Here is a 12,432-nt window from a genome sequence, read left to right on the forward strand (position 1 = left end):
AAAGAAAGAAAGAAAGAAAGAAAGAAAGAAAGAAAGAAAGAAAGAAAGAAAGAAAGAAAGAAAGCTAGCTTTCTGGATACATAGAAAAATATTTATGTTTTAAAATTCCCCGCTGTAGTTTCCGAGGATGTAGAAATAGGTGCTATAGGAACTTGCATATTTCTTTAACGATTTACACTAAAACCTCCTTATTCAGATTCCATTGGATGAACAACTTTAAAAAAATCAAAAACGAGGGCAAGTAAATTTAAGCAGACAAATGAATCCGTTTTGCTCAAAGGATGAATCAGTTTAGATGTTATGTTACAGATCGGTGTCTGATAAATCTGCTGCACGGGTTTATGCTATCTCCAGTAAAACAACCACCTATCTCTGGAACAGTCTTTGCCTCGCATTAAAAGCCTCTGTGCCAGGGAGCTTCTAACTGAACAGGAAGGCGTGTGGCGCTAATAGGGTGTCTTATTGTAGAGCGAAAATGTGGGCTCCGAGCTAATCGCCCAAAGGCTGGAGCGTGCCCAAAAAGCTCCGAGACGTTTGGGATAAGCCGCTGCATCGGCTGCTCTCCTTCTGGCTTGTATTCTGTAGCCCTTAGCAGCCTTGCTTCCTCGCTGCTCAGCTCCTGGGGTAAGTAGCTGATTTCTTGACGTTGACTGATTTGGTTTCTGTACGGAGGAAATACACTGGATTCGGATGTTCGATTTGTATTATGGGTACAGATCTCAAACCCGAGAGGATCTTGCAGAAATGTAATTCCCCAAGCATGTCACATCATGGCTTAGCCCTGTGTGAAGGTTTACAGGAGGTATTACACAGGCAAAATAAATGGAAACCTCTGTTTGTCTCTATAGCCAACCCTTATTTGCCATAGCAAAGCTCTGTTACTAAATTTAGCTCTGTTTGATGTATGCTGTGCACACGCACCGGGAATAAAAAAGGTTAAAGATGTGTATGTGGGTGTTTTAGACTCTTGGTATAATCCGGTTACAAAGATAAAATTCATTCACTGGGGGCTTTCGAAAGGTGGCATAAATTACGCAGCATAAGCTGGCATTCAGTAGGTGAGCAAAACAGGAGCAGCCTACAAGCAGAGGCGAATGTAGCAAACCACTGAATTTCACCCAGAGATGTCCATAGATTTCCACCCACTAACATCAGGCCTGAAGTTGCCCACTAAAATTCTGCTCTCAGTTATGTGCAGCACTAATGAATTCAGTGGGGACGGTGTGAAGGTTTTTTGGTGCGGAGCAGAATTTGGCCCACTGAGGACACCTAAAGAACTAATAAAGGCTGTAAAGGAACTGTGCATTTCAATCCTGAAATAAATCAAAGTGCTGAGTTCAAGACATACCTCTTGGAAGAGTTCCACTGAACTCTAGCAAAGTAGAGTAGGCGCCTATAATAATCCATTCTGTCCCATTCTTTCTGTTTTACAAGAATAGATTCGCTGGTTGTCCCAGTGCTACATGAAGCTGTACTGGAATCAGGCCACAGTCTGTTGTCTAGTATCAGAGGGGTAGCCGTGTTAGTCTGAATCTGTAAAAAGCAACAGAGGGTCCTGTGGCACCTTTAAGACTAACAGAAGTATTGGAACATAAGCTTTCGTGGGTGAATGCCCACTTCATCAGACGCAAGTCTCTTACCCTGGTGTAAATCAATACGTATATTGACTTAAGTGGAGTTACACCGGATTTACACCAGCATAAGTGGGATCATAACCTGGCTCGTTATGTCGAGCCACAAACACACAGCAGCTGTTTCTAAAGAGAGAAATATTTGGTAGGACTCCCCTGGCTTTATGTCTAGAGGCACAGTCTGCCCACGGTGAAGACTAACAGCATCTGGAATTATCTCCTGGGGATTCTAGTCCCTCAGTACTTTACACAGGGAAAGTCCCACTGACTTCTGTGGGCGTTTCGCCTGAGCAAGGCTAGAGAGATCCAGCCGCTGGAGTACAGAGAGAAGTCCTTTCTCCCAGCCGCAGCCCCTGCGCTATCACTGCTTTGCGCTAAAGGAAGAAAAGGACAAATATGCAGCCTACAGCAACCCTGTATTCTCTTAATACAAATTACTTCTGGGAAAGGCTTTTGTTTTCAGAGGTAATTTCCTTTCTGGTGTTGCACAGCTGTAGAGAAAACAATCCCTCCCACGTACACTCTCACACACATGCACCCCCCACGGAAAATAGGTCTGATTCCAATCCTGGCCCCTAATCGTACTGTGGGGCTGCCAAGGTAAAAGAATGTTTACTAGGCAGCCTCCATGTAATTGCAGAAGGGAGGGAAACTGCCCCGGACGTGTCCCAACACACATATAAACAGGACTGAAGTGTTAACCAAAGGTAACTGGGAGTTCCCAGGAGCGGAGATTTACATAGCAGGCTCCTTGAAAACAGACAAGGTGCCGCACTGGAGAGTGTTTATATTCAGTGCAAAGTATTGCACCCGCATAGCTGCGCACCCAGAACTCCCACTGAAGTAAATAAAGCAGGAACGGGCCCCTCTCTGATGAGACTTAGGGAACTAGGGCAGGCAGAAAGCACAGAGCTTCATCCTATTCCCATCTTTCTCAGGGCACAGGGCACTTTCGTATACCGAAGAAGGTCTCCCCAATGGTGGCCCTTTCGGAAATTCCCCTTCTCACCACAAGAAGGTAATTAGTGTAAAGGGCCAGATTCTGCCGGCTGTAGTCCGACAACTGCGAGATTCCCCGGGGCACACAGTTGTTTGCATAGGAAGAGTCTTAACTGAGCCCGAAAAGACATTCACAGTTGCCATTTCTTCCTCAGCTCTGCCTTTGCCTCCGGCAGTAGCCCTGTGCCACTGCCGATGCATTCAGAATCCTGTCTGGAGAAAACACCTCCAGGTTGGGTTCCTGGCAACATTTAAGCCCCCACAACACGTCCCACCACATACCCATGAACCCCTGCAGTGACCCTCATTAGCAGCCAGTTTGGCTGTGTCCGCCAGCCACCCACGCGTGCTAACTAGGGCTCCCTCGGTTTGAGGAACCAGCAGGATGCCCCGTCGTTAGCAACCCTTCTTCACAAACCTGTTTCCACGAGTTCATTTGGATCCTCCTGCTCAGGGTCACTTGCTGAGGAGAAACCCCCGAGGCCTGACCCAGGGGCTTACGCAGACTTTTGTCTGTAGGGCAGGGGTAGAGATCGATCTTACTCCAGATCCTCGGAATAGAATGGAGATAATAATAGGAGCAACAACACATCACTTAATATAGAGGAGGCACAAAGCTGTAGAGTTTGGTGTAAGAAAGACACCGGCTGGGGAATGCGCGACTCTCTCAAATGTGGCAGGCATTATTATATTAGATTGACGATTATCATTATTGTCCTTGTGCCTAACCCTCTCCCATCCTCGTTTCCTCCCGGCATCTTACTGTCTTCTCTCCCCTTTATTCCTTGGGACTCCTGTTCCCAGAAGACTCGCCTGGTTTCGGAGAATGGCGGCTAGGATAAATAACCATTATTGACTCAGGCAGGTCAACGGCAGCCAGAGCTGGGCAGCGCCAGGGAAATCAATATTCCCCTCCCCAGGGAGCCACAAAGGTTTTCATTTTTAATCCACCCCACGTCCACTTTGATTTAAGTTTCCCTTTTTCTTCCTCTCTCCAAATACTTGGATCACTTAAGAGCTCCCCGTAAAACTTTACAACAGGACTGACACTTCAAAACCTCCCCCTTCTCTCGGTGGCTAATATTCCACCTCGCTCTGTATTCCGATGGGCAGGGGGCATGGTATTTTTTACAGACTGTATCAAACACGAGGGCGGAGCTGCAGGCTGTAAGAGAAAAGCAATCCCAAATTCAACCGAGAAGTTCTGAGCATGGAGCTGCTCAGAATCCTCTAAAGCCATGCAGTCAGTTTCATGACCCATCCCACCAATAAACTCAGAAGGAAACTTGCTTCCCCCCCCCTCCCCCCAGTTGTATGATAGGCTGGAAATGGAGTTGGTTAAAGGCTTTTTGGAAAAGACATAAATTCTATTGCAAACATGCATGTTTCAAAGAAGTGACTGTCCAATATCTCGGGTGGTCCAGAGTTCAGTTTTATTTCACAGACAAGTTCTTCAACAAAAATTTAAATACCAGTTTGGGGCTTTTTTTTAAACAATAAACAAATATGTACAAAATATGAACAATTTGAGGTATAAAACCGCAAGATTTGTAAAGCAAAGGACTATATACAGAGACAGATATGTATACAATAGGCATTAACTTCTCATGCCTACCTTACCATCCAGCAGCTGGTGTCAGTTTTTCTCCTGCAGTAGGGCCCTATCATTTGTCACACTTTCTTGTGAAACAGAGGAAGTAAACTATAAATCAGGCAAAACCAGCTTGATAGATTTTAATCAAAAATATTTCTCCTACAAATAGAATCAGACAGATTGCAAGGCAACATCTCCAGGGACCCCACATTCAAAAGGGCACAGTATATGAATTGTGTGTAATATAAAAGTAAAAATCAGCTTTTAGGAATGACCTGTAGCATAAATAGAATAATGTCTTGAAGAAAAGCACCATATGCGTCATGAGAGGGAAGGTATAAGGCACTTGATGAGAATTATCAAATCCCTCTCCATTTCATTAAATATATTCCTTTGATAGGAAAGGAGACTTTTGAAAGACAGTCTATTCTTTTAAGCTACATTTTGTATATACATACAAAGGCCATAGCCCTGCAGTTCACTCTCACTTCCCAGTTGAAGTTGAAATAAATGGGAGTTCTGCCTGACTGCATAAAGATGGCTGGATCAGACCCAAGTCAGTAAAGACAGGACATAGTATTATTCTATTTCAGTTAGAACATTAATCAATGTACAAGTATATCTTACAAATTAAATACAAAACATGGACTTGTTCCTTTATCCAAAATAAAGATCTGCCCATGAATCAACTGTCTGCACAAAATAGTTTGGTTTTAGATTTACAAAACTAGATTAAGTGGTTGTCTCTGACAAATGGTGGAAGTTTTCTTCTGTAGCAAAACATTCTTTACAAGCCAGCTCCTATTAAAGTGCAAGCTGAATTAGGGTCCATTCTTAAAAGTGGAGCCATTAGTGGGTAGAATTATAATAGCCTTTATCACCTTCAATGTCCACTTCTTGATCTGAATCATCTGAGATTTCTGACTCAAGGTCCTCCTGAGAGACTGGTGAGGGGGTGTACTGAGACCCATCCAGAGAGACTTCTTTATTCTTCTGCTCAGGGGTCAGACAGCTCTCTTGCCTTTTATCACAGTGGCTATCCACACTTTCAGTTTCTTCTTTTTTGCTGCCTTGAGGGTTCTCCTAAAATTAATCAGTAAACAACTAGCTTGACACTGAAATATAGCCAACACAATCAGAACACCCGTGAGTCAAGGCAATGTTGTGAGGCAAAGTGAATTGTTAGTTCTAAGCCTACGATTCTGGGGCATTTTCAGATGGTCTGGGGTGTTTGGATTCAATGCGCTGGTCTGCTTGTTAAATGCTTATGGAAATGGATGTGTACAGCTGTGAGCACTTCTTCCTTATAAAAGTGTCCCACTGAGCAGATGGGATTAAAGGACCATTAAGGAAGGAGGAACTGTGCTTGCACCAAAATGAGACGGGACAGGACAGCTAAGAGGCATCACAAACATAAGGGATCCATATGGGTTTGTTCCTGCTCCCACTGAAGTCACTGGCAGTTTTGTCATGGGCTCAGTGGCACCAGGCTCCCAGGCAATATCATCATCTCAAATACCTCCCAGCAAGAACCTTGATCCAAGAGCATTTTGAAAGTGATTTTGTTCTCAGAAAATAAACCGCAAAAAACTGGCCAGCTGCTTCTTTCTGGACCGGATCGTCCTTTCATCGAAACCAATGCCAAAACTGCCTTTGGCTTCAATGGGAGGCAGAACCAAGGCCCTTCATGTCATAGGAAAGAAATGAGAAAATTACCAACCATCAAGTAGTCCTAAGCCTAAAACCAGACATTAAAAATGCTAATTTCAAAATGATTCAGGAGGCATGAAACTTTCTAGAGCAAAGAGAAGGCATAGGTGGAAATGCACCTGGGATATGGACCTGACTGACTAAAAAGGAGACAGTGACTTAAAATGTCCCAGATTCCAAGCCATGTCTCAGGATATTTTAGAGCAGGAATCAGCCCATTGTATGTGTCTCAGGGAAAATGACTCCCTTGAACGTAATTATTTCTATAGCAATAAGTACAGCTCTACATAAACCCAGAGTTATTAATAAAAGTAGACTGAGGAACAGGTGAAACCGGAAAATGTTCATATAGTAAACATAGTCCACAACTTCACACTGCTGTTAATCTTTGTTTTTCATTAACATATAATCAACCACACACACCCGAATTACTGATGAAAAATAGTAAGATTTAAAACAAATCTTCACTTTGTGTTTATTGGAGGATTAGACTGAACACGATGTTTGAATTTTTAATCTTTTTCATTTCTACATAATTTTTAAAGCCCTTTATCAGGTACCTCGATGGGAGCTTAACCAGATAAAAAAACAGTACGATCAGGTAAATAATGATTTACTGATATGTATACACTTTATTTGAGGGAAAGTATTATAATTTCCAGTCTAATGGGCTGTAAGTGACTGACCCTAAACTAAATGAACCCACAAGCTAATTATTTTTCCCTAGGGCTCAAAACAATAAACGGGCTTTTGTATATTTATTTTCCAGCCTTTATATAATAAATCTGCCTGTACTTGCTATAAATGTGTAATTAAAAGGACTAGTAAATATTCTCCCAAAGACAACTGCCTAAGCAATTTACTGACAATTACTTATCTTCTCTTCGTTAATTAGATAAACAACATATGGGTTTACAAAACAATTAGTGTGGAGTTTTAATAGGCAGTGTGTGAAAACCCAGGCATAATTGATATAGGAACTACATTAGGAGCTTTTAACATTAGTGCTGCCTGAACGAGCCATCCTGGATTCCAGCATGACTATTTGCCTTTTTAATCAAGGTGAAGAGGTTAAACAGCCTTTCAAATGACTTTTGCATACAAGCTGGAATAGGCGATCACGTTCTACGATAAGATTATTAAAATACTTATTTCTATAGAAACAGAAACATCCCAGTACCTGCTTTAGGCGCCTCCATTTAGCTCTGCGATTCTGAAACCAAGTTTTGACCTAAAAAGAACAGAAAAAGGCACAACGTTGTCCCCCATTCGGTATATCCCGGGCTCAGCTTAAAACAAAGTCCATTTGCTCGGGTGGGATGAAAAAAGAGGAAAAAGAAAAAATAAGCAGCAAAAAGCGGGCTGCTCAGCGACCCCAGTGTAAACGCGGAGAACGTCTGAGTCACTCCTGATTTCAACCCCGGCCACTGAGAGCCGAATTTAGCCCCAGGAGAAACTCAAACCCGCGGAACATCCAGGGATTTACACGCACCTGTCTGGTTGACAGAGCGGTCAAGGAGAGCGCGCGTTCGGGAGTTATGGGGAGCTATGGCCTTGGCTCCCAAAGGCGCAGGACACCCCATGTGTATCCTGTGGGGCCTACGCGCGGCAGCCCTGTACTGTGCTCCCACGTGCGCGGGGGGATTTGCTTGGCCTCACCTGCCTCTCGCTGAGCTGCAGCATCTTGGCCAGTCGCTTTCTTTCCGGCGGCGAGAGATACTTTTGGGTCTCAAACTTCTTCTCCAGCTCGATGGTCTGGTCATTGGAGAAGCGAACTTGGCCCCCTTTCCTCTTGTGCAGCGGCCGCTGGATGAAGGGACTCCAGAGCAAGGGCTTCCCTTCAAAAGAGACACAATCCCGGCACGTTAGTGGCAGACAGTAGCTGTGGCGCTGGGGCTTGTCTCTCACGCGGCTTGGGGCTGGACTCCAGTCCCGGGGCTTACGCCCGCCCTGCAGAGAAACTTGGCTCTAGGAGCAGCTGCACCGGAGGGTTCTAGAGTAACAGATGGGGAGGCGTTCGCTGTGGATGCCGCACACACATTGCTGCTTCTTTGTGATACCCCGGGGCCCTTTACTGTAACAGAAACACTCGCTTCCCAAATGGGAAGTCGGTGCGTTTCCCCACTGGTCAGATCTTATTGCACAGCAGACCCTTTGCACGGTGTGTACCCTCCCTCGCCAGAAGGACTACAAGTGCTGGGCGCAGCGTGGCTCTGGGGCGCTTTGCTTTCAGTGCACGCTGACTTTTCAGCCTTAGCTTGATCTTTCGCCTCTGATTTTAACATCAGTCGAGCAAAGGAGACCAGTTAAAGCCACCCTAAGGGCTATGGCAACATTTCCGTCAATGTGTTTCCTGTTGGTCTATCTCGCAAAGAAAAGAGAGAGAGAGAAAAAAAAAAACTTTGCTTCCTTCTGCTCTTTCACTGTAATAACCCAAAGAAACTACCTTGCCTTCTTTGTGCAAATGTTTGCCCGCATGCTGAGCGCATGCCTTACTGAAGTACTCACTATCTCGAGTCTGTCAATGGTGTGTACCTCACCTTCCACAAGGGTTGGCAGCATTTCTTTGGAAATACCTAACGTGGAATCTATCACTGTATCTGTATTTTGTATATCCATATTAATCACACAGACTATGGTGTAGCTAAATACCAAATGCTAGTAGATGAGTTGTTGGAGACCCCCAAGGGGCATAGGCAATTGGTGGTTAATTACTTAACATTAGCAATCGAAATGTAGCTATTGGGTCTGATGGTCGTATGCAATGTATATGGAAGGAGGTGCAGGAATCCACACTTAATTACATCAAACCAAATAAAACAAGTTGCAGTGGCCTCTGGTCCAGCAACTCTCCAGTTAGAGCCTTTGAGTCACTGTTTGCCTTTCTGTCTGTACCCTTTGAAATGCAGCATTGTTTTTCAAGATTTTGCTTGCGTCAGGCTTTAGTAATTCTGGTGCAAAACAGACTCAAAAAATAGGAAGCAACTGGTTATTTTAGCTGTCATAAAGTCACATCCCACACAGAGGAAATGAACAATATCAGAAAAACGGATCCCGGCTATCAGAAGTCGAGTGTTTCCTGAATTTGTCTGTATTGAGGATGTCGATAAAATAATCAGCAGTGTGCACGACTCCCGGGGAAGAGCCTGCTTCAGGCAGCCAGGAAAACACTTAACAGCTTCTGAAACCAGATTTACTCCTATCGAGAGCTCAAGATTTCCTGTATGAACGGAAAGGGTCAGCCTCTTTCACTGCACAAATTTGGTGAGTCAGGTCCAGTTTTGCAATCACTAAGAACAAGTGCTGCCGCTATCAGCGCGCTGAGCCGGCTGAGGCGGGGCTCAGCCCCCAAGGGATTGAAGATCTCAGCCTTGCTGAGCGGGGTAGAGCAGGGACCGTCCTGGGGGTTGCAATAGAAGAGTGACAGGACCTGATTCTGATCTGACTTATTGAGGGGGTGCTAGTGCGCCTGAGTTACTCGGGTCCCAGTGAGATCAGAATCAGCAGCCAAGCGTTTTAAGTCATCTGCAGGCAAAGACTCAGATCTGAAATACGATTTTTCACTACAATTAAAACTCTCCACTAAAACCACACGCGACATTACTAAGGACACTCAGAGTCACTTGGTTGAAGGAAAACAAATCTGAGTCACCAGCGGGCGGGCGCTGCGGTCTGGTTCCAAACGCGAGAGCTCAGCGCTTCTCAGTTTACTGTAAATCAGACTGAGGCCAGAGAGAGTTTCAATGACTTTCAATTGCAGCCCCCAGCAGCAGAAATGCAGAAGCACCGTCAGCCCTGCTGGGACCCAACCGCGCGGGGACCCAGTGCAGGGCGAGGCGAGGGGCCAGGAGGGGAGAGAAGCTGGAGGAGGAGGGAGAGGGGAGCGGCGTTGCTTACCCAGGGGGTCGTGCCGGATCAGAGCGTGCGTGTAGTCGTTCACGGTCCGGGGGAAAGGGTACAGGGGGGCAGCGTAGGTGCTGCCGCCGTAGGTAGCAGCCAGGGCAGGATGGTGGGAGAAGGCCGGGTGGATCGGGGTCGGCTCGTAGATGGGGGTCCTGTAGGTGGACACCAGGCTGGTGAAGGAGGAGTTGGGAGACGGCAGAGTCGGCGGCGCCGGCGAGGGCAGCGGGTGCGGCGCGGGGGGCGCGCCGGCCCCTCTGCCCAGGATGTCCTCAATGTAGAAGGGCGTGGGGTGCACGGGCTGCAGCAGCGGGGTGGGCGCGTAGAGCGGCACGCTCACACCCATGGCCGCGGCGGCCGGGGCAGAGGCCGGGTGCTGGTACTGCATGGCTCCGCCGCGCTCGGCGCTCCCCTCCCTTCCCCCTCAGGCCGCGCTGCCTGGCCCGGCGCAGAGACACGCGCCCCCCAGCAGCAACCCGCCCGAAAGCAGCCCCAGCCTCAGGGCTGATGCCTGCACCGCAGCAGCGAATTTCTCCGGGCTCAGATTACCCTTCAATAAGTTTCTATTGGCGCTGGGCGGGGCCGCCCGGGCTCTGTCCCCTTCCTGCCAGTGCTGTGTCTAGCCAATGAGCCTGTCCAGGGAGGGGAAAGCCAAACCCCCCATTGGCAAACACTCCCCCTGAGCAAACTCCCCACGGCGCCAATCAACAAGCGCTGGAGCCCATTGATCACTGGAGCAAAGTGGGAGCAGAAAGCGGAGCGGAATCCCCACCAAAGTATAACCGGGTTTAAAAAGAATTAGCTAAGATCAGGGAGGGTAGGTCCTTCGGTGGCTATTAGCCAAGATGGACTGGGAGGCAACCCCAGGCTCTGGGTGTCCCTAAACCTCTGGCTGCCAGAAGCTGGGACTGGGACAACGGGGCTGGATCACTCAATGATTGCCCTGTGCTGGTCATTCCCTGGGAAGCATCTGCCATTGGCACTGTGGGCAGGATGCTGAGCTAGATGGGCCATTGGTCTGACCCAGTCTTGCTGTTCCGGCCCTCCCTCATGGTACTGTTGGGGGGCATTTATTGCCCTGCTGCACACACATTCCCCGGGTCCTAGTGACCGACAGGCTCCGCTCCTTTCTTTGGATGTGGATGGCGTTTTTGTCTCTGATGCAGTGCCCATCCTGGCTGTGCAGGGAGCAGCTGCGAGCTATACCAGGACAGGACACACCCCTGGCCCAGCACAGCTCCAGCCACAGCTGGGGGGAGGGAGGGCAGTCGGCTACTAGTACTAGTTCTCCAGCTCGCTCATTGTGATCAAAGGTAGGGTTTATGCTGGGCAAACATCTCTGGTAGCAGAGTTAAGTGGGAGACATCCCTCCCTGTAGGATTTTCCAGGAGCCACGGTCACTCCCGCCACTAGTGTCCTTCGCCCTGAAGGGGTCCGGATTCACCACCTCAGTGCGGGTGGCACTGGCTGTTTGGTTAGGACAGGTGATTGGGGCCGCCTGTAGCAGGACCAGAAGGAGGTGAGCGCTGGAGGTGAGCACCCGGCGCTGACACGCCCTCTCCGTCCTCTGGGCTCGCTGTAGGGCAGAGCCGCGCCGCGCCGGTCTGGCTCTCCCGTGAGTAGTGAGAACACAGCTCAAACCTGGCTTGCTTGACACGTATTGATTGAATCGCCCAACCCGCGAGCCCACAGTGTATCCGAAGGAGCTGCTGATGTATTTAAAAAGCAGCTACGGAGACACCTTAATCTCCTGTATCTCCGTTTATCAGGACCGCTCCCCGGGCCCTAACTGAGCTGTTGACAGTCCCTGGGCCCCCCGGCCCGGGCTGGGTCACGGGCAGGGAATTAGGTATGCAGGCATTATTTCCTGCTGCACTTCTCATCACCTCGTCAGACACGGAATCCTCAGGCACCAAGCTTCCAGCTAGCGGCGACCCCGACAGTAAACAAAGGTGATGGTTGGTGTCCAGCAGCTGGACTGAGCCGCCGAAGGCCAGGCGCCAGACGCACCGGATCTGAAGGGGATTTCAGGCGCTGGGGTCCAGCTTCCTACACACTAGCAGCAGAGAACAAGCACAGCTGCCCCTGCCTAGCAGTACCGCAGCCTCCGATGGCTTTCCTCTTTAATAGCGCCACCTGGATCCCATGATCGATTTCATATTTAAAACTGTGTGCAGAGTTTGCTGAGCGGTCCCCAGTTTGTGTATTCACGACGTGGAGGAAAGCAAGGCTCAAGCGCACGGGCTGCGCTCGCCTTCCTTACTGAAGCAGCCCAGCTGCAGAAGTAAATGACTGCTACCCCCTCTCTAGTTAGTAGTTGTGTGCTAGAAGGAATACTCCTCCAAGCCCGCCTCCCCTACAGAAAACTGTTCCCAAAATGTTCTCCAATGAACTGCCTTTCTTTGAAAGTGAACTTATTCCTGAGGATCAGTGCGGAGTTTTTTTTTTTTTCCTATCTGAATATTTGGAAAATAGATTGATGAATGCATGTCTATAGGGGAGAATTTTCCATTGATCGATTTTTCCGTGTACACTCTCTCGCTTTGTTAGTCTCTAAGGTGCCACAAGTACTTCTCGTTGTTTTTGCTGATCCAGACT

General features: G+C 47.8%; 1 protein-coding gene across 1 annotated transcript; it reads right to left on the reverse strand.

Moving 5' to 3' along the window:
- Nucleotides 1-4,041: 4,041 nt before the first annotated feature.
- On the reverse strand, nt 4,042-10,373 carry HHEX (hematopoietically expressed homeobox). Its single transcript, XM_054036161.1, has 4 exons — nt 9,832-10,373; nt 7,594-7,772; nt 7,115-7,165; nt 4,042-5,307 (listed from the first exon to the last, which is right to left on the reverse strand). The coding sequence occupies exons 1-4, from the start codon at nt 10,220-10,222 to the stop codon at nt 5,074-5,076; spliced, it is 855 nt and encodes a 284-aa protein (XP_053892136.1). The 5' UTR covers nt 10,223-10,373; the 3' UTR covers nt 4,042-5,073.
- Nucleotides 10,374-12,432: the final 2,059 nt, after the last annotated feature.

The sequence above is a fragment of the Malaclemys terrapin genome, chromosome 7 (assembly GCF_027887155.1).
Source record: "Malaclemys terrapin pileata isolate rMalTer1 chromosome 7, rMalTer1.hap1, whole genome shotgun sequence".
Classification (NCBI taxonomy): domain Eukaryota; kingdom Metazoa; phylum Chordata; order Testudines; family Emydidae; genus Malaclemys; species Malaclemys terrapin.